This window comes from Pholis gunnellus, assembly GCF_910591455.1.
Source record: "Pholis gunnellus genome assembly, chromosome: 18".
Taxonomy (NCBI): Eukaryota; Metazoa; Chordata; class Actinopteri; order Perciformes; family Pholidae; genus Pholis; species Pholis gunnellus.
The window spans coordinates 8481145-8504508 of NC_136545.1; the positions used below are offsets into that span (position 1 = coordinate 8481145).

The window sequence follows — 23364 nt, forward strand, 5'->3', positions numbered from 1 at the left end:
TAAAAACAGCTGCCGGCCGCATTCCAAATCCTGGGTCGTCTCCACCCAACAGCCCTGATTCTCCATCCCACCCCTCGCACCCTCTCTCTCTCTCTCCACGGTGCTGTTCATGTATGTGATTCAGCCTTTTTTTCCGACTTTGTCTTTGTTGTGGTAGAATGTACTTCTCTCTCCATCATGCACATGTTTTGGTCACAGTCCAGCAACGTCTATCTGGAATTCGCCACGGAAACACACATTCATACACATCTACGAAGGTGGATGCACGCACAAGTAAGGAGCCTATTCGAACAATATATACAATCAATATTTGCAGCAGTGTAATAAAATGACACGGTGCGATGAATTGCATTTAGCTGCTGGACTGTGCATTACACGCTGCCTTTATTTTGATACCAAGTTTGTCTGGTGGATTTGGTATATATGGTGTTAAATGCAAGCAGACATTCATCCACAGCCATGTGAGGGCCCAGATGGTGAAGAATAGGTAATTGCTGGACCCACTGTTCCCATACATCTTGTATTGCTCGTCACAAAGTCTATGACGCAAGAGAAAACATGGAATGTCTTCAGAGACTGGAAATCTTGCCCTTCCAGTGTCAGCATTCCAAATGCTCGCTGGTGCTTCCCCTTTTTGAAACTCCTCTGCCAAACATAGCAACACAATCTAGGCTTGCAAGTGGGTCACATCCAGGTCAACTGTCAGCCGTTCAAGTGGGGAGACGGACCATGATAACCTTTTCATTTTTGCAAGGTATTGTATCTTCTCTGGCACGCTAAGAGAGAGCAGAACATCATGGTTACAACATGAACCCAAGTGTCTCATTCCCATCAGAGGAGGACTTTGTCTGTCTGCTGTGTGGATTGTGCTCGGGAGCATATAGTGTTTTTTTTCAGAGCCATTTTGCTGAAATTAGCTGCCGGTCGGGCTGGAATTCGCCACAGAAACTCATATTCATTCTCATTTGCAAAGGAGCATGCATTCACAATCGTGCAGCGCATTCCAACGCCCATTATATTCACTCAATAACTGCAGCAGTGGGGTAAAATGATAAAGTGTGAGGATTTGCATTTAGCAGCAGCGTCGTAATCTGCAGCTGGGCCACTCTACTTTTTAGAGCTACAGTAAGATGTGAACAATGAATGAGTGTGTGATCATACACCAGTGCATTACCATAAGAGTGTGACCTTTTCTACTGAGATTCTCCTCAAAACATCTGATTCAGCAGAATGGTCTCCCCAGGAGGAGAAGTGTTTGAACGTGATGAGCCTGTAGAAGGCTGGAGGAGCTTTGTGATTGCGTTTTGTCATGTCTTTGGTTCATTTTAAGCTGTTGTAAAGTGTTGATTAGCCTGCCAGTGTTTTACTTACCACAGAACGAAGAACGAAAAAAGCCCCGTTGTTGACCCTGTGAAGGCAAAGGATTTACCCGAAGAGGTTTCGTTTCCCAAACTTTGTCTAATCCAAGCTGTTATACACGCATGAGATTTGGAAAAGTCAGCCATATGTTCAGGGAAAGCTATATAAATTAGATAGTAATATATATGATCCTGTCACCAGCTGTAGATGCTGGAGAGAAGGAAAGGATGTAGGTTTCTATGTTACCTGCAAAGATTAAAAAAGGCTATTTTTTTTTTTTGTCAGAAATGTTATTCCTTTTTTTTAGTAATTCAGTTTTTGTGCAGCTGTGGGATTGTTTGGACCGCCCCATCGCATTCATGCTGCAGAGATTAATATAAATTGACTTTTTGTTCTTTTTCCAATTTCCGTACGTCTCGCCAGGTTAGAAAGATTGGCGATGAATTGAATCGGTGTTGTGATCATAATCTATTACCATTAACTTCTGTTGCGCAGTCTAACAATTTTATTGATTTCCTTTTCTTTTTTAGATTAACTTTAATCTGATTGTGGACACAGCGTGGTTTAGTTGTCAGATACACTGATCTGTCACCTGTATTTTTTTACAGACCTAACTCCCAGGCCGTCAAATACCGACTCTTTGCCATGCCCCTCGACACTGATATTGAGTAAGACAAGTGTGCACATGGCACCCTTGTCTTACTTACTGACTTACTTATTTACTTTTGTTTGTTTTGTTTTTCTGTAGGGTAAGGGTTACCTACTTACCTTAAGATCATGTTTTTTTTTCCAAAACTAAACGGATGACAACAACTTTCTAGAGAGTAGAAACCAATGCTTTTGTTGCTTCCAATATACTTTTTAAAAAACTATTTTATATCTGTCTACTGTTTTCTACTAAGCAGGTGTCATGGCAAGTCATGATATTGCACACAATGACTGAGGGCAAAAGGGCTGTAGACTGCCCGAGGGAGAGTAAATACCAACGAGTTGAGTGTGTGGGGAAGGTTGTTGGAGTCGACTGTCCTCAAGTTCTGCAGTGGGAGAACCGGATATTTGCACATGAAAGTTTGTGAAAGTCAGACTTAATATATTTTGAAAGCAATTTTGAATTATTTTTGCTTCAGGGCTGACATTAGACACTGTAGGTGCTCTGATACATTAAAGTTTGATATGATCCTAGAATGCTATATTTATTAAGTCTGAGTTCAGCTTGGATCTGGAGATCAGATAAAATGCATATGATGAGATTTTACAGAGGTCACAAAAACCCTCAAGCCCCAATTATGTATTTATTTATGAGATATTAAAGCTTAAAACCTTGTTTTTCTTAAACACAGTGCAATTTCATATGTACCATGGTATCACGCAAAAACAGCGATTCTGCGATACTCAATACATTGCAAGACAATCATCTACTTTACATCATGATATCCGTGCAAAACTGAGAGCAAAAAAGAACCCTAAAAGGCAAAAAGCAGAAATGATGCATTTATTCACTGCACTAAGTTGAAAGAATAAACAACAAAGTGCATAGAGTCTTTGCTTAGGGCCTCTTTAATACACACAAACACACACTGTCTGCAACTTGTTCATCATTCTAATGTAAAATAGCCATGAACTTGCAAAATGCTGCACAGCCAGAAAGCAAAACAGTTCTAAGGTTAAAATGGAAAAGGAAGGATACAAATATGCCTTACTAAAATATTTCTAATGTCATTTGACATTTGATTTGTTGGGTTGAGCATCACTGTGAAAATAAAAATGTTAGTAATGGTTTCTTCATTGAGTCGGACTCTCCGTCACCCACAAGGTTCTCGACTTGGAACAGCCACTCAACCTTCGTGCTTAACATTACATTACATTACATTACAATCATTCAGCAGATGCTTTTATCCAAAGCGACTTACAATAAGTGTATTCATCATAGGTATTTCAAGAGAACTACTAGTCACCAGAAGTCATAAGTGCATCTCCTTTTTCAAACAAGCATCCAAGAGCATAAACCAGAGCAAATGTACAGTGCAGAAACAAACGAATACAATAAGTGCAACAAACGAATATGAATACAATAAGTGCTGAGTGGAAGGCTCAGGGTAGCACTCCTTGAAGAGGTGAGTTTTCAGCCTGCGCCGAAAGATGGGATTAACACTCTGGGGATTCCAGAAGTAGGGGGGTAGGAACCAGGAAAGGGACCATTGGCCTCCCCAATTAACGCCTCTGGCCCGATTTGGCTTCACAGCTGGTGAGATGGTCTCTCGTTAGACACTACATTTAAAAAAATCTATTGTATTGTGCAAGAAAGTAAATGAAGTCAGCGATGTTATTATTGGACCTATAAGGAAAGGAAAAGATGAAAAGACTGAAAAAACACCTCTTGAAAACCATTAGAGTATTAGAGTTTGTGTAAAAATCGCTCGCATCACATTGTACAAAACTCAAATTATTTAGTCAGGTTAAACATTCTTCTTTCTTTTCATCATCAGTATTTTTCAAGGTTTAGGGCTTATAACCTCTGAAAACAAAGCATTCTATTTATGGCCTCCTTTCACAGGTTGTATATGTGTACAAGTTGTGACCAGGACGCAAAAAAATGATTAGAAGGTAATACTCCAAACCCAATTATTTACAGATACATTTTAAAGTCAGTTTCTCACCTTTTAATCCCAAAGATTTCTCCAGTGAACCCTTGTCTTACACCCTTCAAAATCCTGCAGTCACTTTCAGTCTTATTTTTTTATTTCTATTGCAGTGAGAGGGGCTGTCTTCGGTTTGGCAATAGAGCTGTGGTATCAGGTGCAGAGCTGACCTGGAAGGGAGTGTTGTCAACACGGTAGAAGCCAGAAAGCATGTGACAGATGAGCAACAGAACAGATTTGATTGATATTTGAGATCCCCTGAAAGCCTCAACAGCAAAATGTGGGGAGTTGGTTAAAATCATTTTTTCTTTTTATTGTCTCCAGCAATTGTCACGAAAAATGTATTCTAAAAACTCAGGCTGCCATGTCCAGCATTACTGATTGTTCAATTTGAAAACATTTATTCACAAATATTATCAGTGAGTGTGTGAACAGATTTTCACTAAATGACACAGCCAGCCAGAGCCACGACCGGTTGTGTGAAGAGAGCCCGTCTTTCCTTCGGTTTTTGGACCTAAACCCTTGTGTGTTTAGAGAGAAAAGAGGCGAGTTTGCTGTGTGGATTCTGTTACAGGGCATAGCTGTTGCGTGGTTGTTGTGTCAGTGGCCTTATTGTTAACGTTATAGGCCTGGGTGATGTGGGTGCAAAGCTTGTAGTCTATATCCTATTTAATTGCCTTGGCTTGCATCCATGAAATTGTGTATATTGGCGTAGTGAGTCTGTGTATGACTTCAGCACAACCGTGGAGCACTGGGTACGGGGGACCCCCCCCCCCCACCCCTTTGCCACCGGGGTATTTTTGCACACTGCCCTAATTCATTTGTGCAACACTTACTTCACAACTGCACAAAGATGGATGACAAATTGAAGAGCAAAATAAGGGACTACAATATGATTTGGTTAGATATTTACCCAGATGTTTTCCTCCAGGCTATGTGGAAAAACAGGTGAGCAGGTGTAGGATAAGGGACTTTCCCCGTGGATGGTGAATATGTAATGGATGAATTTCTAATACAAACAGAGAGTATTTTGAGGTCAAATAAGGGTGTGATTATCCTCATTAATCAAGATGTACCAGGCCATGTTGCTATTTCTAAAAAAACTTCTGTCGTATCAGACAAAGACAAGCATGTGAACCCCCCTGATGAACAGATGGTAGGCTGGCTGTATGTGCAATTTGTACTGGTGCTGATGTTTGGTGGTATTTGTCTTTCCTCTTTTTCCAAAGAGTAAGTGACAAATCATAACTTAGGAGTAAAACTTAGAATGTGCCCAGAACAACAGTATTACACACCTCGCTGACCTTTACTGCCAGTATGAAAATATGTCAGGTGTTGCTTGAATAACATAATGACGAATATATGTTTGTGTGTCTGTATATGTATGTTTATATATATATTTGTGTGTGTGCGTGTGTGTGTGTGTGTTTATAGGTGTGTACGTGTGAATGTATGCACGTGTGCACAGAAAACGCAAAAGGCAAAGTAGAGTTAATCATGTCGTAGTATCATCTTATGTTATGTAATTCCCAATGGAAATTGGTTTTAAAGGAATCTTGGCAATTATTTCAATTGAGAAAACAGAAAAATGTCGACAATAAATGTTCCTCTACATGATTCTACAGAATATTTATAGACTAAAAATACTGACATATATGGTATGAATAAATAATGCAACAAAACTAATCTGATAATGTAGAAGGATTACCATTACATTTTGATAAATCAGATGTTTTATTAATCTTGGGGTTAATCAGTTATCACAGGCTATTCTGCTTGGCTAATTGATTCATTCATTGTTACTTTCAATCCCATTTCTCTCTCCATTTGCTTTCTCAGGCTTCTGTCAAGCTGTGCCATGGATATACTCTGATGGTCACACCCCAGATATGTATTATTATTATTATTACTAGTAGTAGTAGTAGCAGTAGTAGTAGTAGAAATGTTTTGTGGTAATAATAATAATAAAAATCATAATACTAATACTAATAATTCCATTTGCTAAGCATCTGAGAGCTACACTATTTGGTCATTTATTCAGTTGGTCCTATTGGAAAAATCATTCAATCACAAACCATTGTATTTATATGCAAATACTTGTTCTTCTCAACCCTGTCTTTTAGAAATGATGAGTATATATTACCACTATACAAATCAGGAAAAATATGTCCTACTTTTCAAAAGAAATGTAAAAAACATTCGTTACACAAGGAATATAAAAAATCTAAAAGATTGAATATTTATGTTCTCAAGATGATGAATCCAATTTGTAGCTTACTAGTCTGTTACTCTAGTTCCACCAACATTTCAACTTGCACACATAATATTGCATGTAATAGGCAATCTGGGAACCCATTGGCTATAGGTTTGGCGACGGATAAGCCTCTGGGGACATGGGGCTACATTTCCGGGGATTCTGATGCAGCCGCAAAATATCCGAGGCCAAGAATCCCTTTTTCCGGTCGCTGCTCATTGTGTACAATCCGATTTAGCAATTTAAGATGACAAGACTGCAGTTGGAGTTGAGAGACCACGACTACAACTGGATTGGAGCAGCTATAGTTTCCAAACAAATTGTAAACCAACAAATATCTGAATCGACCTTGCTCTCGACCTGGACTGCATTCAACCACAGTTTGCTCGAACGTAATTGGTCAATACTTTACTCGACTACAAACGGAAACCAGAATGCTTCAGACCAAAATATTGTCCCATTGCCTACAGATTATGAATGCAGAATCTGTTGATTAAGTATTAAAAGCTTTTAATGACTCAATTAAGATTATCACATTGTTGTTGTATTTCAACATGTTCTAACAGATGAAGATCATTGAGCTGGTATCTGTATGATATAACTAAGCTCCTTCTATTAAAAGGGAAAATACCAACATGGTGCTATTCCAAAGGAGCTGCGTCAAAGCCTATGAGAGGCACCGATAAGGTTTGTCCACTAGACTGAGAAGCTGAAGGAGGAGAGTTACTGGCTAGGAGGCAAAATATGTGATAAGAAAGCCGGGCAAGAGAAAAAGTAGTGTTCAGGAAAAGAAAGAGACAGGTAGTCCCTGGAGATGCAGATACAGATAAACAACAGGAGCAAAGGCCCTGTATTATAACAGATAAGATAAATATCAGCAGCTCATCGTATTCATTAATTTTTTTCACCAGAGACAGTCCTTCGCGTCAACAAACATTTAAATTAATGCATGCCCGCCAAAGCCAAGCAGAGTACCCTGATGTGCCCACCAGCTGAGCTGTAAAGATAGAAAACGATATATAATGAATGTCCGCTTTGAGGTTTGCATTCCCTCAACCAATATGAGTAAAACACGTTCTGTTTGCTTCATGGAAGGATTGGTTTAACAAGGAGGGATGCTCCTTCTTTGCTTCAGAAGATTCTGCGGCATGAACATATATATGTTGGTGTTAAGAACAAGATCTTGTGACGCAAACTGAAAAACATGTTTAAATGTTGTTGATTCATATTTGGCAAGTGATATAAAATGTGAAAAGTTGAGGTGCATTTCAATCCTTTTTTAATTCAGTCTGCTTTTTTCGCTCACTCTCCTTCATGGCCGCTGATGTGAACATGAGCACTACTCTGTGGTTATAACCTGCCTCATACTCGGAATCATTTTTTTTAGGTGATTCATGAGGAAAGAAGACGAGGCAGGCATGACATTAAGTTAGTGTCGCTGGGTTATAGATGTGATTCACCTCGACGTCACTCGTCGACTCCTCTGCTTCAAATGCAGCCAATTTTGTTTCTTTCATGGAGTGGAAATGAATCATGTCGCATTGTATAAAAAGTTAGCGTTTTTATTGGAGCGTAGGAGGAGCCGTAGCAGTTCTGGATGTAGAGGACGTATAACAGTCATTGAATCTGAAAAGAGACCCCTGAAAATGTATCCAACATATGCATCTGTCCTCGCATGAGTCATCAGCTTCCTGGACTAAATCTTTTTTCGACATAGGTACTTGAGGACGATACGGCTCCGTTCACACCTCAGTGCTAAATTCTGATTTATTGCTCGGATCTGGGTTTTTTTGTTTGGTTGTGTAAGTTTTTGATAAATCTAGCCTTTTTGTGGAGCAATGGCTGCTGTTTTGGTACGGAGATGCGCAGTCACAGCCAGTTGTGGTGGGATCGTGAGGTGAATGTATTCACTGAAACAGATTTCATTCAAAGTTTCAGAAAGTCAAGGGTTACTTTTGACTTTAGCTCCTTCAAACATCTGTCAGTGCCTCTCCACAACGTCAAGAGTGACAGAAGAAGTCCCAATTGAGGATTTAGTTATTTCAGTGGCCTATTATTTCGTGTTTGCAGTTTCCCTTTTGCTACATTAAAAAAAATGTACCATCAAATTCTTTTCATATCACATTTTCATGCATGGTGTTTTTTCAAATTAAATTCCTGTCTTCACAGTAAGTTAGGTTTATAGGCAACAAAACCACTTTCGGAAAATGAGTGTGATTGACATTTACTTGACTGACTTAACGGCCAACGTGACTACTGAGTGGCTAACGACTGACGTGACAAAATGTCAATGTTTACTTTAAGTTTCGCACCGGACAAGAACAGCGGTCTCCTGCATGAAAGTCCTGTACAAGTACATAAGTGTTAATTGCGATAATACAATCGTAAAAGCAATAGTTCATTAACAAGTGGAGCCAATTAGGATGAAGCCAGGTTGTAATGAGCACCCTGGAGTTCTGTTTATGGGAGTGGAGTGGCATGATGTCTATTCATGCATGACAGCAAATGGTCCGTCAAATCCTATAAAGAGAAAGACACGTGTACACTCATACACGATGGCGCGATTTATTAGCGAGAGAGAGCATCTTTGACTTTCCAAGAAGCAGCTTTCTGCAGCGGGAGAAACATCATGAAACTCAGCTCCCTTCATACGACTCCACTCTGCTGACATACCCTGCTAGTATTAGTCTGAAACTATCTGTAACGTCACCTTCCACAAGTGACTCTCATAATATGTGCCCTTTACACACTGTCAGGAATGTGCAAGAGCATGTCACTTTCATTAAATACGAAGAGGAAAAAGACACAGTCTTCAGGTAGATTAACAGCTACAAGCTGAAGTGAAGACACTGACCTTCAGACGGACTAGTTGAGCTGTCAGGTCGACTTAACACCAGTTAAAGATGTAGGAAAGTAGACGAGGTGGTGGAAAAGGGATTTATTTTTTCCTTTTTTTTTTACAGTGAGCAAGTTGACACAAAAAAGACATTTCGGTAAAGGTCACGTCTTTCACATCATTACCACCTGTAGGCAAATCAAAGCGGTGTGCATCTCCTTGCACAGAATGGATGCCGGCATTCTTTCCTGCGTCCAAAGATATCCATTCCAGTGGACAAGTGTGTGTGTGTTTTTCTCTGTGTGAGTGCGAGTGTGTCCGTCTGCTCCGATATCTGACACTCTCAGACAGCCAGTAGCATGGCTCAGTGAGAGAGATGGTGTGATCACTGGACCGTGGTCTGCCTTATCCTGTCACACGCACACACACACACACACACACACACACACACAAACACACTTTGGACAGCCACTGAGGCCACCTAGATAATACACCTCTCCGGTGCTGGTGTTACACTAATAAATTGGGATTTTTGTATAAACTAACCAAGGGTAAAATATAATCGTACATTGCCTGTAAATCCTGCAGCCACAGAAATCCTGGAAAAGGTGTTTTTCTTACTGGCAATTGTACTAAAAAAAAGCAAGCCAGCAGAAAACGTATTGAGCAACTGTGCATCTTGCAGTTAACTTGACCTGCAAGCATAAAGAAGATATGCTGTAAACACTGATACAAGACAAAATTGTTTTAATCCAAAAGGCCTTCAATTTACCGTGAGGGTCCTTAAGTTGCAGACTTTGTCCACCATTGTATCCCTGTTGGGTAGATCTTTTTTCCTCTTCAATGAAACTGTCTTGCATAACAAGTGTTGCTTTGCTCATTTGTTTAAATGCCTCCCATGACATATTTCTATGTGCCCATAAGTCGGGAAGTAGTGTAGCGTGATGTTGTCCACAGCACAGCAAAGCCTCTCGGGGAGCAGGCTGCGGTGGATTGAGTCAACGCAGCATGTGTCTTTGACAAGGGAGACCGCTGTGGTCTTCTAAACTCACGACCCGACCTTTCAATATCTTAAACCCATGACTACGATTGTTCCCTTATTTTTTACCAAGCATTTCTTTCAACCCAAACAAGTATCTTTGATTTTCCAATAGCTTTAATCAAGTAGGGGAATTTTTGACAATATCACACAGTCCTCATTCGTAAATTATCAAGGAACTGAAAGATGTTTCCAAACGTCAAACATATGCTGTCAAGTTTACCTATATGCTCATAGAATCAAGGGGAATGTGAATGGTTATAGTTCCTAAAGCAAGGTATCTGGTGTTTTGATAGCATCAACAAAGCGTAATGTGAATCCCCATTTCAGTAGTGTTTTCAACTATACCATACTAATTATAAATGTATAATTACATCAAAATGAATGATATTTCTGAGGATCACTGACACTGGTCGAATGCATTTCTTTCCAAAAAGAAGTGGCAAAGGGCTGGAAGGATGGTCGTACCTCCTTCAGTGTGATGCCCTACATCTTCTCTATACTATAATCAATTGAAAATTATAAAATGTTTCTCTGTTTTTGATGTCTTTTATACATTTAGAGAACATTGAATTGAATTGGAAGAGCGAAGATGAAAAATATATTTTTGAGTCACTTTCTCATTCAACCACTTAAAAGTAAATGTATTTGTGGGTAAGATTAAATATATTGGTAGTGAGCAACAGCAATAAACTGGCGTCCCTGTGCTCTGTCTATGGTACTGAAACCTTTAAACCCAGTCACACCTGCAAGGAAGGAAACTGTATCCACAGGCCAACTTAAATTTAGAAAATACTAAAAATGATCTTTCCTCTAACTCCTCTGCTCTTTCCTGCTCGTCCTCCTTCCACCGCTCTCCTCCCCCGATCTCCCCCTTTCCCCTTATCATTTCCTTCCTTCTTTCTCCCCCCATTCCCCTCAGATTTCTATCCAACACATCCTTTGAGGGCCAGACCGGTTTAATATCCACAGACACTCACAGCCAGAATGTCATCTCAGAGGCCCATCACTACATCTGGTCCCTCCAGCTGGACCCTCTAGGCCAGCCAACCTGGACCCGCCTGGGACACTGGCGCAGGGGGAAAGTTCTGATGGACCGGCGGGCTTGGCCAAGCCATCAGGGATTTGGTGCCGGAGGAGACTGGCGCCGATCCGCACGGCTGCACGTGCGGGTGGTGACGCTGGTGGAGCACCCGTTTGTATTTACCCGAGAGGTGGACGGAGACGGGTTCTGTCCCGCGGGCCAGTTGTGCCTCGACCCGCTCACCAATGAATCTTCGCTTTTGAAAGGATTTTTCCAGAACCTTGCGGGCCGTAACGGGTCTGTTCCCACGGACCTGAAGAAGTGTTGTTACGGTTACTGCATAGATCTGCTGGAGAAGCTGGCAGAGGACATGGGCTTCACTTTCGACCTCTATATTGTAGGCGACGGGAAGTATGGGGGGTTCAAGAATGGTCGCTGGACAGGATTGGTGGGGGATCTGCTCAGTGGCGCGGCCCACCTGGCTGTGACATCTTTTAGCATTAATTCGGCCAGAAGCCAAGTCATTGACTTCACCTCGCCCTTCTTCTCCACCAGCCTGGGAATTCTGGTGAGTACTGCTCTCCCTCTTTTCCTGACTCGTCTTTTTCTCCTCATTTCAAACAGAATTTGTCTCTTTTTTTCCTTTGCACTTTTTCCTTATCTCACTTCTTTGGCCCATGCTTCTCCGCTCTCTGTCAATGACCTTAACTCAACCCTCTCCGCTTGGTATGCTGGTGGTCAGTATCAATATAGCGGAGTTTTATTACTGCCAGCCCTAGGTTATTGGATTCTAATGCACTTCCCCTTACAGGGCTGGGCTCGAGAGGGTGCAGCTTAGTGTGGTGACCCCATTACTACAATTACTATACCTAGCCTCAGATACTGACAGAAAGATGCCACTACAGTGAGATGTTTTGATTTTTCTTTACAGCAGATGTCTTTTCTACTATCAATATTTTTTCACATTTTATTCTCCTGAACAACAGTTTATCAGACAGCACCTTTACCAATAGATATCCAGGTAATGCCAGGGCTCTGAATTTGTAGCGTTCCTGTGTGAACTCTATTTTGTATTTATTTGTAGCAAAAGGTGACGAGGGGGGATTGCGGCTTTATTTTTTGTCTTGTCCCCTCCCAATTTGTTCCTTCCCATTTCATCATACTGTGGCTCTTTGTGGGACCTGTTTCAGTTCCTCGCTCAAATTGGTGAGACAAGCCTAGTGTTTAACCGTTTAATTTCTGATGAGCAATTAACCGAACATGTTAACCCAACATAGATATTCTATTTCCAGTCTTAGCCCTACATAATCCTCATGAACAACACATGTTCACTCCTGATTATTCAAATACTCACGCTTGGTCCATGGCCCTAAGCTTCAAACTAGCTCTTGGTGGCCCTCTCGCATCAGTTTTGTCACTAGAGTTAAACCACAGACGGCGTATCAGTTTCCAGTCATTACACACATAGTGTCTTTTCAAAATAAAATGCCGTCTTCACAGGAAGTTAGGCTTAGGCAACAAAACCACTTACTTAGGTTTGGGAAAAGCGTGGTTGACGTTAACTTGACTGAACGACTGACATGACTAACTAACAACTCATGTAATTAATGAGTGACAAACCAGTCACCTGACTAGCGACTCACGTGACTAACGACTCACGTAATTAACTACTTAAGTGACAAAATGTTAAAGTTTACTTTTAGTTTTGCACAGGACACCGATGTCTCCTTGACGAAAGTCCTTTGTTTGAACTATCCACCTCCCCTCCCAACCTGTATGGTCTATCTCACTCTTTAAACCGGGTCAGTTGCTCTGAGCGTCTAATAATGACGCGGGTGGGATTAAATTGGAGTTAGTTGAGAGCTTGGCTAAGCGTCGGTATTTAACGACTTGGGAGTGAGACCGGGTGACGCTATGCAAGTTTACTTTAAGAAAGTTAAAAAATATATATATATATATATTCTAATCTTGTGGAACCCCTTGCCCAGGTTCGTACTCGCGACACAGCTGCACCCATTGGTGCCTTCATGTGGCCTCTGCACTGGTCCATGTGGCTCGGCATCTTTGTCTCCCTCCACGTCACCGCTGTCTTCCTCACCCTGTACGAGTGGCACAGTCCGTTTGGCATGACGCCCCGTGGACGCAACCGCGACCGGGTGTTCTCCTTCTCCTCAGCGCTCAACGTGTGCTACGCCATTCTCTTCGGGAGAACGGTGGCCATCAAGCCGCCGAAGTGCTGGACGGGCCGCCTGCTGATGAACCTCTGGGCCATCTTCTGTCTGTTCTGTCTGTCCACCTACACTGCTAATCTAGCTGCCGTCATGGTCGGGGAGAAGACCTACGAACAACTGTCAGGGATACATGACCCAAAGGTCGGAAATGTGCAGATTCATAAATTTGAAGTTGACCAGACTCGGGGAATGTAGTTTAGAAATTGACTAGGTTTCATTTCAGGCTGTTGTGGACCTTCTCTTTAAAAATGTCCCCGATGTACACTTGATAATACTGCAGACCAGAGTAGGTAGCAATTTCGTGTGAAGAGTGCAGTCTTTAAACTTTAAGTCAGCAAATAGATTATTTAATTGAACCACTTTGTTAAAGCAATCAGCATATGGTAATTATTGTTTTTGGCCAATGCACCAAATCTCTGAATAACAAGAGTAAATCAGAAAAGAGAAGAAAAGAAACAAATCACCAGTATAACAAGCTCTCCTTCTGCTACTGAGAATAAGAGAAGCAGCAGACTAAAGTGAAAAATATCAATATTATTCAATATTAATGCTTTTTGCAGACATTCTAAGGGTAACATCTGGGTTTATTGTATCTTTCTTGCAGTTACACCATCCCTCTCAGGGATTCCGATTTGCCACAGTGAGAGAAAGCAGCGCAGAGGACTACCTCAAGAAGAGTTTCCCTGAGATGCACGAGTACATGAGGCGATACAACGTCCCGGCAACCCCGGATGGCATACATCATCTCAAGTAAGACAATGCCAATGAGTCCTGCACGGTCCACATACGTATGTCGTGCAGACACACACACACACACACACACACACACACTCTACATTCATGGCATAGTCGTCACTGTTGCCTGTGCTCTGGTATTCAGTAACTATCCAACCAGTTATATCTCGCTGTCATCATTCCCTGGAAATCAACTTACACACATGTGGGGGAAAAAACTTCTTTGAAAATAAGGAAAAGGAATGGGAGATGCGTGTCCTAAGAAAGTCAAAATTTGAAGAGGAAAAAAAAGCCCTCCTGTTTGCATTCAGATCTCACCCTCCTCCTTACCCTGCCATTGCCGTCATCATAAGCTGCTTCGACATTCAACTGGCATCCCCGTGGAGCACAGCAGAATGTAGTGAGAAGAGGCAGCTGAACACAAGGCCCAGGCTGTGCAGGACACAATTTCAATGGATGAAACAAGATTTTTCTTTCTTTTTTTTTTTCTTACTGAGCTTGTAAAATGCTGATTAGAGGGTTCAAGGGAAAATGTCATCTTTAGAAAATTACAACTGGGGAACAAGACAGCAAACGAGTGTGCCGCAATGTGACTTTGAATACGCTGAGCTTAGGGTTCACTTCTGAATCCACCAGGCATTAATTATCATTTATATAATCATATATATACATACATATCGTGTGTCATATCACGTCGTAGTGCAATGCAGCTTCTGTATATACGGCATTGACAGACCAAGCCCCATGAGGAGATTAAACTCAACATTCATGAATTGGTCCAAACAAAACTGGATGTTGGGGTTGCTATGGTTACCTTTATACGTAGAGCAAGTGTTGAAGGTTTAGGTTCAAGTTGTTGCATCGATTGAAGAAAACAAAGGCCGCAAAGCTGTTCTAGTGATTAACCCGTCTTTTATTTTTGGAACAAAGACATTATACTGTATTTTTCATTTTGGATTTTACTTTGAATCGTGACCATAATCATATATATTTTTTTAATCATGATATATATTTTGCATATTGTTATATTAGTGTCTCTGTTGTTCTCTCCGTCCTTTAATTGCTATTTTCCAAGCCATCCACCAGATGCCCTTGGACTTGCCCTCCCTCCTTTCCTTATCGCCTTTCCCGCCCATCTACACACCTGTTCCCACTCTCCCCCATCAGCCCTGCAGTCACCTTCCCATCCTACTCTCCCACCTGTTTCCACTTTCCCTCATCACTTCCCTCACCCCTGTGACAAGTAGATACAACAATCCACACACCCTGATGACTAAAACAACATTGCTTGGGGGAAATGTAATGAACTTTAGAGGTCTATTTGCAGTTATCTCTCGGTTCTCTTCCCCTGCACACTGTGCACCGATGGTCTTTCAGCTTGATGAACAAGTCTGACAACTGAAATTGAAACCAGCAACAACTGCTAACTGCAGCCTGTCTGCTACATAATTAGAGCATTCTGAGAAAGCGCACTTACTGGAGCATTATCAGCCACCACACAACTGCCTTGTGCTATATATTTTTTCTAACATGTCTTACGATGTGATGTGAAAGCTGCTGCCTGATCTAACTCAGAGATCCAAAATGAATGGAACTGCTGTGTCGCACATCATTTAGTGTTAAGTGAAGGCACACTGCAGAAATGTGCCCTGTCACCAGTGCAGGTTTCTACCATCCACGTGCAAATGCATACGTTTTCAAGCGTTACTGCAGGACGACGATCCAGGGAGGCATCGCGTTTTAATCTCACTGGCTAGGTAATTGCTGGATGTCTAGGTTGTGCTCTGATCATAAAATACACATCATGCGTTATTATGCAGTGCTATGGTTGAAATACCAAGGACATAAGGTGCAACCTGGTTCCACCTGTAACAATGAGCAGCCAGCTTGTGGGTAGAAGATAGTTGAGGATTTCAAACACTGTCCCCAGTAACAAGCATAAAACAAAAAGAATATCTAGAAAGAAAAGGCTTTGCAGCATTTGGATCCCAGCAGGCTGTACCTGTCAGCAAAGAATTGATTCGTAAAAGCCTTGCTGTTGCGAATTAATATCTCAACTGTGTATAACAGACTTGGAGCGAGGAATCTGAGTAAATTGGCAGAAACTGGCGGACAGGCAGTTATTTTACTGGAATATGGCCAATAACGGTGTTGAAAAACCACTGGCAAAAGGTTGAGGGAATTTGTTGAATCATTGACATCCCATGTTCAGTGATTGCCCACTGCCCTCTGAAAAGCTCTATAAAATCTATTTTTGTGTGTTTATTCTTTTCACCTTTCACCAAAAAACATCCCCACTTGTGTCTCTATTTATTAAACTTAACACTATTAAAATGAGGGAAAGCATATCAAGCTTACATCCAAGACCGACTGAAACAGACACTCATGCTGTGAGGTCACAGGTGTGACATGAGGACAGAAACAGAAAATGAGCCTCAAGAGTATTAGAGCCGGAGTGAGATAACAAAGGTTCATTTCAGTTTGTGTCTCAGGAGGTTTTTAAAGTTCATTTTCCAGAGGGTTGCTTTAAAATGTCAATCCCAGAAAATCCCGGAAGATGTAACATCTGTCTTAGCGCTACGGTTACATCTGTCACCACAATACATTTTGACTGACTACGGATTAGTCCAAGTGCTGTTTGTCTGTCTAGCGATCCGTGAAAAACATTTCAAATGTCACTGATCAGATTGTCAAAAAACTTAAGGGCAGAATTCAGGTCAACACTCTTATCTGTTGTTGAACGACTGAATGCTTGCTAGTGTGCAACGAAATGTTTAATTGGCACAACATGTTGTGATTGATGAATGCGGAATAGTTCAATAGGGTAACAATTTGAAGTGATAGATAGAACCATGAAACTTCCCCAGTGGATTACTTACATTAAGGCAAAAATGTGTTGTATTGCAAGTTTTCTGAAATGGTATGCCTAAATATGCAAATACAGCATTAATGCCAACCTTTTGTGAAGTTAGGTGAAATCTACAGACGCAAATAGACAGAGTACTAAAGTAAACACATACCTGTTTACTTTGGATGTTTGTTGTTGTCTAAATGAAGACATCTTTTTTTGTTGATTACATTTTTGGTGGAAAATAGTCCAAAATCTCAAAATGGACCAGTGCATGAAAAACACATTTTTGACCTGTAGTGTCTCAGTATTAAAGTATTAAAGCTGAGCTCTCACTGTCTTAGTCAGGAACCCGTCACTGCACAAAACGCACAAAAAGCCTGACATGTATTTGCTACATCTGCACTCGCATTGCGCTTCCAATTTAGCTACTTGCTGTGTGTTTTCAGGAATGACCCTCAGAGACTGGATGCGTTCATCATGGACAAAGCTCTGCTGGACTACGAGGTCTCCATAGATGCAGACTGTAAAACTCTAACAGTGGGGAAACCCTTCGCTATAGAAGGTAACACATGGCTTCTTATCATAAGACAAATAACTCACTTATTCAGGGTTAAGGCAGTTTGTTTTTGTTTTTTTATGTATTTACAATTACTAATGACCTGTTAAAAATGTAGTCTGTAACTTAATCCAAGGAACACAATATTAAAGTAAAGTAACTTGATTGATAACGTTTTCACTAACTTTAGAGGCTATTGTGACGTGAAGTGTGCCCACGTGTGCCCATATGCGTGGTAGGTTAGGCCTATTATTCTTAATTTTAAGTAAACTTTCTTCTTGTATCCTAATTACGTAACGTCGTCCCATGTATTCTGTTACTCCCCGAGCCTGTAATACACAAAATAGCACTTTATGAATACGTGGGTCTTTCCCATCTTTTTGATAATGGTATAGATTGATAAAGAACATTTTCAGATTAAATTGGTCATTTGTCAGTACCGGAAAACAGTCGCCTGATTAAGGCATCAGTATCCACAGATCTGTTTAGGTTTTTGATTATCATTACATTTTAAGAGGTCGTCCTGAATGACAGCAGACAAACTGCCCATGAGCATTTTAGGACTGCCCAGAATTCAACAATATCAATCACTCAACCTTTGCACAGCAGTTAATCGTCTTGCTTTCAACAGCTTAGATCCTCTACTGTCTGCTTTTAATCTCTGGTCCACTTAGCAAGCTCCTTCCTCCCACCGTGAAGATGCTCCCATGGTGCTTGCTTCCATTACAGGCCACCATAGTCCCAGATTCCAGTGTTGTTGTTAATTACTTAATGCACCCTTAAGCCTCCAGGATACGATATACAAATCAAATCAGTGTACTTCCTACCAAGGCGAGGTACTTCTGTAATTGGCCGTTGCTGTATTTGTCACACTTTCCTGGCATGCTGAGGAATTCAGAGATTTACTCACAACGTTAAGTACCTGCTTTGTTTTAGAGTGATGATGGTGCTTCCTGATAAGCGCTGGTAAAAAAAGATGCCAAGACTCCCTACCTTTCTGCTCAGTTGTTATTTTTCTTACTCTGTGAAAGAATGTGTCAGTGCATGGAGGTGAAGCTCTAATAATTTTGCTGCTGCGACAGAGGAATAATTGCATCGTGTGTGTGTGTGTCCATTGGCAGGCTATGGCATTGGCCTCCCTCAGAACTCTCCACTCACCTCCAACATCTCAGAGCTTGTTAGTCAGTACAAGTCGGATGGCTTCATGGACATGCTGCATGACAAATGGTACAAGGTTGTGCCCTGCGGGAAGCGCAGCTTTGCTGTGACTCAGGTAGGAACAGAACCGCCTTTTGAATACAACAGCAGCAAATGTATTGTTTTCTATGGTGACATTTAAGTACATGTGGAATTTTGCCGTATTGAATCTTTCTGCCTCCACACATGGATATTGTCGGGTGTTTCAGTTGGTATCATGGCTTTAACTTTCTGCTAATCATACCAAAGACCAAAAAAAACCTAAAGCTGCACTAGTCAATATTCTTACATGATCATTCAATCGAATGACTATTCATAATAGTCAGTTCAGCTTATTGTTTGATTTCTTCTCACTGCTCTAATCATCCTCTTCTTAGCCAGCCCTGTCTCCTAAAAATGACATTCCCATACAACAAAACTGCAATATGAATTATGTTTCAAGGGAAACATATTTTGTCGTGGATGACGTAAGGCCAGCTCTTGGGAAATTGTTTGCTTACGTGTTTGCCACAAAAACTTTATCCGGAGATAACACATCACTTTTGTGTTTTCAGCTTGTACCACTGCCCCAAGAGTAAAACAATAAAGTAACAAAATACACCCTGTAGAAAAGGGACCTATTTTCTTTATCGTAAAACTTAAAAGAAACTCTCTCTTTATCTCTCTGGTTCGTCAGAATTCATTCAATTGATCACAATTTATTTCCACAATTTATTTGTATAGAAGTAGCTTTCTTGTCACTTTTTTCTGCCCTTACCCAGAACTTTTCTCCTTATTTCATGATTTTCCTGGCTGTCAGAATACTTTCCTTGCACTGCCTCCTACACAACCTCCATGTACAGTAATGGCTCCTTACTAATTCAGAGCCCGGACCCCTGACCCACCATCTGCTAACTGAGCTATGTCCCCATAACTTCCAGCCCAAACTGCACAGGCCCCTCGGTCCATTCTGTTCTGCTATTACCGAGCACGTGGCTCTCTTAACAGCCTGTCCGTCTCTCCACCCAGCTGTGACTTTGGAATCCCCAAAAGTGTCTCCTCGCTCGGTGCTGACTGCACACTCCCCATTATCGAGCATGCATTAAAAACTCATCTGCCCCCCCGCATCTACCTCTTGTGTTTGTAATTTTCTTTTTTTCATCATTTCTTTTTTCTTGCATGCAAAGGCATAAAACCCCCTCATGAAGTCTGATAAAGCAACACTTGAGGGTGTGTGCTGTTGAACGACAGCATTACCGAAACACACCAAATACATCGTTGTAAATGCCCATCTTCTGAGTCTCATATGAGTAGCAGGAGCAGCACACTGCAGTGCAACAGATTCAGTGTCTCTGAAGTGAACCATTTCCCACTGCGTAACAGCTAGACGTGTTACAGATGCTATCTGCAGCTGCAGACATTTAAATAGCTCCGGGTACATTTCATTTTGCAGCATCATGCCTCCACCTGCCTACGCCGACCGCAGAGGAAGCTGCTTGACCAGTATACCACACCTTCTGGTTCTCATATTATAGATACTGCTGTTAAATAAGTTACATAGAATACGTATAATTACATTAAAGTTTCAGTGTGCTGTCAAAATGAACACTGGACAACATTAGAGGGAAATTCATGTGAAATAGGCAATATGAATTACTGACAAGGCTGGCTCAGTTTAGTCCTGCTCAGCATTTCCTTTCTTTTTTTCAATCTATTATTCCGATGAATGGCTACTACACCACAAGCAGCAAGCCTGGGATTCTGAAGAGATGAAACATCTGATGGATTGGCTTTAGCGAAGGCAGCCAAAGTCTCTGGCGTCCGTCCAGCTCCCTGTCACCCCAAAGAATTTGATCCCATTTGAAGTAATAAAATCAATACCAATAAATGACATAATATTCAATTACCTAACATTAAGACGGCCACACTTAACATTACCTGGAAATAAATTGTGATCAAAGGGAGGAAGATTGCGAGCGTTTTGTGTTTTATTGGAAGTTATTCATTGATTTTTTTTTTTCAGCAAATTTATGCAACTAACCCATGCAATTCATAAGTGGATTTGGGAATTATAAGATCACTGTGAAAAATCATTGTTCTATATGGTTGCATAGAGTGAAAAGAGACGAGAAGTGTGTTTGCGGCCAAAACTTAAATGTGCTGCTCCAAGGAAGCCCATAACTGTGAGGAATGCTGGAGCGGGTTGATGAACAATAACTTACAGTGCTTTTTACACACTGGAGCTAAGTATTAGATAAGATTAATCTCGTTTATCCTCAGTGAGCTTGTCTTGCGGTCTTTTTTCCTAAATTGGAAATGTCTTCTCCAGCACTCAGATGTGACACTGACTACTGCCTGCATTGCCTGACTTCCCGGGAATCATTGGCTCCCACTCCAAATTGACAATGCAGCCAGCTCGCTAAGTCACAATATTGCAATGACGAATTTAATCCATCATACACATATTTTTTTTCTCTTACCAGCGTGACTTTATAATGCAATCATTGCAGCCGCTGCTGTATCACGAGCTGCTCCATACTCAGCAGTAAAGCGATTCACAGGAGAACGTACTTCTGCTGTAACTGCAACACGCGCTTAATTAAGAAAAGTGTGATATCCCAATAGGAGATGCCACACTTGCAGACTCAGGATGCATTTCTGAGAGGCTTCTCTATTGTGGCACATTCAGAATAGAATGAGTGCCAATTAAGATGAGAGGGGGAAACGTGTGATATCCCAGCATGAGACGCAGGATTTCAGAAAAATCCGGACAAATCTATCAGTGATTTTAAAATCAAACTCAGGCTGTATTTCTCCAGGACAGGTAACTACGGGGAGGTATTATCTTATTCCAGATGTCCATTTTGCTTTAAAGGGCAGAGCTGAATTCAGTTCTTGGCATTGCAATTTTCACTTTAGTGACTTTGTAATGCTGTTGCTTGTTCAGTTATCACTTTCTCCACTACCTCATGGTGGTGTTTACTTCTGATAGGATGGAAAACAGAGTTGAAAGCAAACCTGAGCAATATTCTCCTCTCACTCATTTTTGGGGAGAAAACGTTGCAGTGATTGTTTTAAAGTCAAGTTATGGGAAAAAAAAAAAATACATGATGCATTACATCTGGCAATGCAGTGTTTTGTCTATGCAAGCTGTTTTTAATGGAAATTTGAAAAGAATGGGAGCCAATGACTCCTGGGAGGTCGGCCAAACTTGCTGTAATAGAGACGGTATAGGATATAAATACATCTGACTGTGGTGAATACGTCAACCAAGGTTCACACATTTCATGTGAAATAACGGCAAAGACAATTTAAATTACACTAATGCTGTCATTAAAGTGAGAAATAATTTTTGTGTCCACAAACCAGAAGCTAGTGCCACGTCTGCTACTGAATACAACATCTGCTTCTGTAAGAAAAGGGTGCTCACACATAGACATGCAGTTTTAGTAATTTTCTCAATACATTTTCGTGCACAAACAAAAATACAAACAGAAAACACGGTAAAGTAAAAAGACGGTAGCTGGCAAATAGCAACATAACATTAGAAAAATATAAAAAATATGTTAATGACAATTACAAGTCAGCGTCATTACCATGGTGAATCCATTAAACGTTAACCACAACTGTATTGTACGATATGGCTCACATGACACATACACATGGAATTTCAAGATAAAGGGTTTGAACAATAATAAATGCAATATCCAAAGCATGAATTCAGCAGCAGACAACTACTTGCTTTGTAAACAGTGGACTAATGTCTACCTGAGCAAAGACTGAAGTCGCGCTCCGTCTTGTAATCCGAACATCTCTTTGCTTTGTTGACATGGCCAGGCCGGCCGCATGTGCTTTGGGTGCATGTTCGTTCATGTGAGCGTGTCGCTGGCTAGTTCACGGTCACCGCTCTGCACTACGCTCATAATGTAATCACGCTAATAATGTCGTCCGGGCTACGACGTCGCTGCAGAAACGTAGCGCCCGCCCTCCGCTAGCCCCTTGTGTACACACTGTTAGCTCTGTCAACACTTTTGCCGTTGTTTGCACTGTTAGCGCTGTCAGCACCGTTAGTTGTGAGCCGCTGGCTCGCCGTCGCCACGTTGAGATCGATTGAGAGGCAATCGAAATGCTCCCAATCCCGTATCTTGTACCTTTTAAGTTGTGTTGTTATCTGGTTGTTTTACCATCAAAGGCACAACCCGAGGGACTTTTTATAATTGTACTTCCTGGACCGAATTTTTCAGTCAACCGCTACTCCATCAGAAGTATTAGCTCTGCATCCTTGATCTCTTTTTCTCTGCGTCTCCTTCCACCTTCTTTCCACTCGTCCACTGTCTTCCTGCTGCCCAGCTCTCTCGCTCACTAACCCTGTGTCTCTCCAGACGCTGCAGATGGGCATAAAGCATTTCTCCGGCCTGTTTGTGATGCTCTGTGTGGGTGTGGCCTTATCCCTCCTGACCACGGTAGCGGAACACATTGTGTACAAGCTGGTGATCCCGAGGGTCAAGGAGCCACGCTTCAAATACTGGCTGCACACAAGTCAGGTACTGACCTCACACACACAAATACACACATGTACAACACAGCGAAGCACCCTTTTGATCATGAGCTGGAAAGGAACCACATTACAATCACCAGAAGAAGAATTATTCTGATTATTGAAG

At 41.4% G+C, this 23364-nt stretch overlaps 1 protein-coding gene across 1 annotated transcript in view; it reads left to right on the plus strand.

The window, feature by feature from the left end:
* Positions 1–23364, plus strand: part of grin3a (glutamate receptor, ionotropic, N-methyl-D-aspartate 3A) — a gene marked incomplete at both ends in the record, with an annotated part of 40919 nt that overhangs the window by 10810 nt on the left and 6745 nt on the right. Inside the window, 6 exons of the mRNA XM_079179506.1 lie at positions 11050–11719; positions 13140–13523; positions 13987–14132; positions 17415–17530; positions 18646–18797; positions 23083–23244. Of these exons, the coding sequence (XP_079035632.1) occupies positions 11050–11719; positions 13140–13523; positions 13987–14132; positions 17415–17530; positions 18646–18797; positions 23083–23244 (1630 nt within the window). The remainder of the gene's footprint in view (positions 1–11049; positions 11720–13139; positions 13524–13986; positions 14133–17414; positions 17531–18645; positions 18798–23082; positions 23245–23364) is intronic.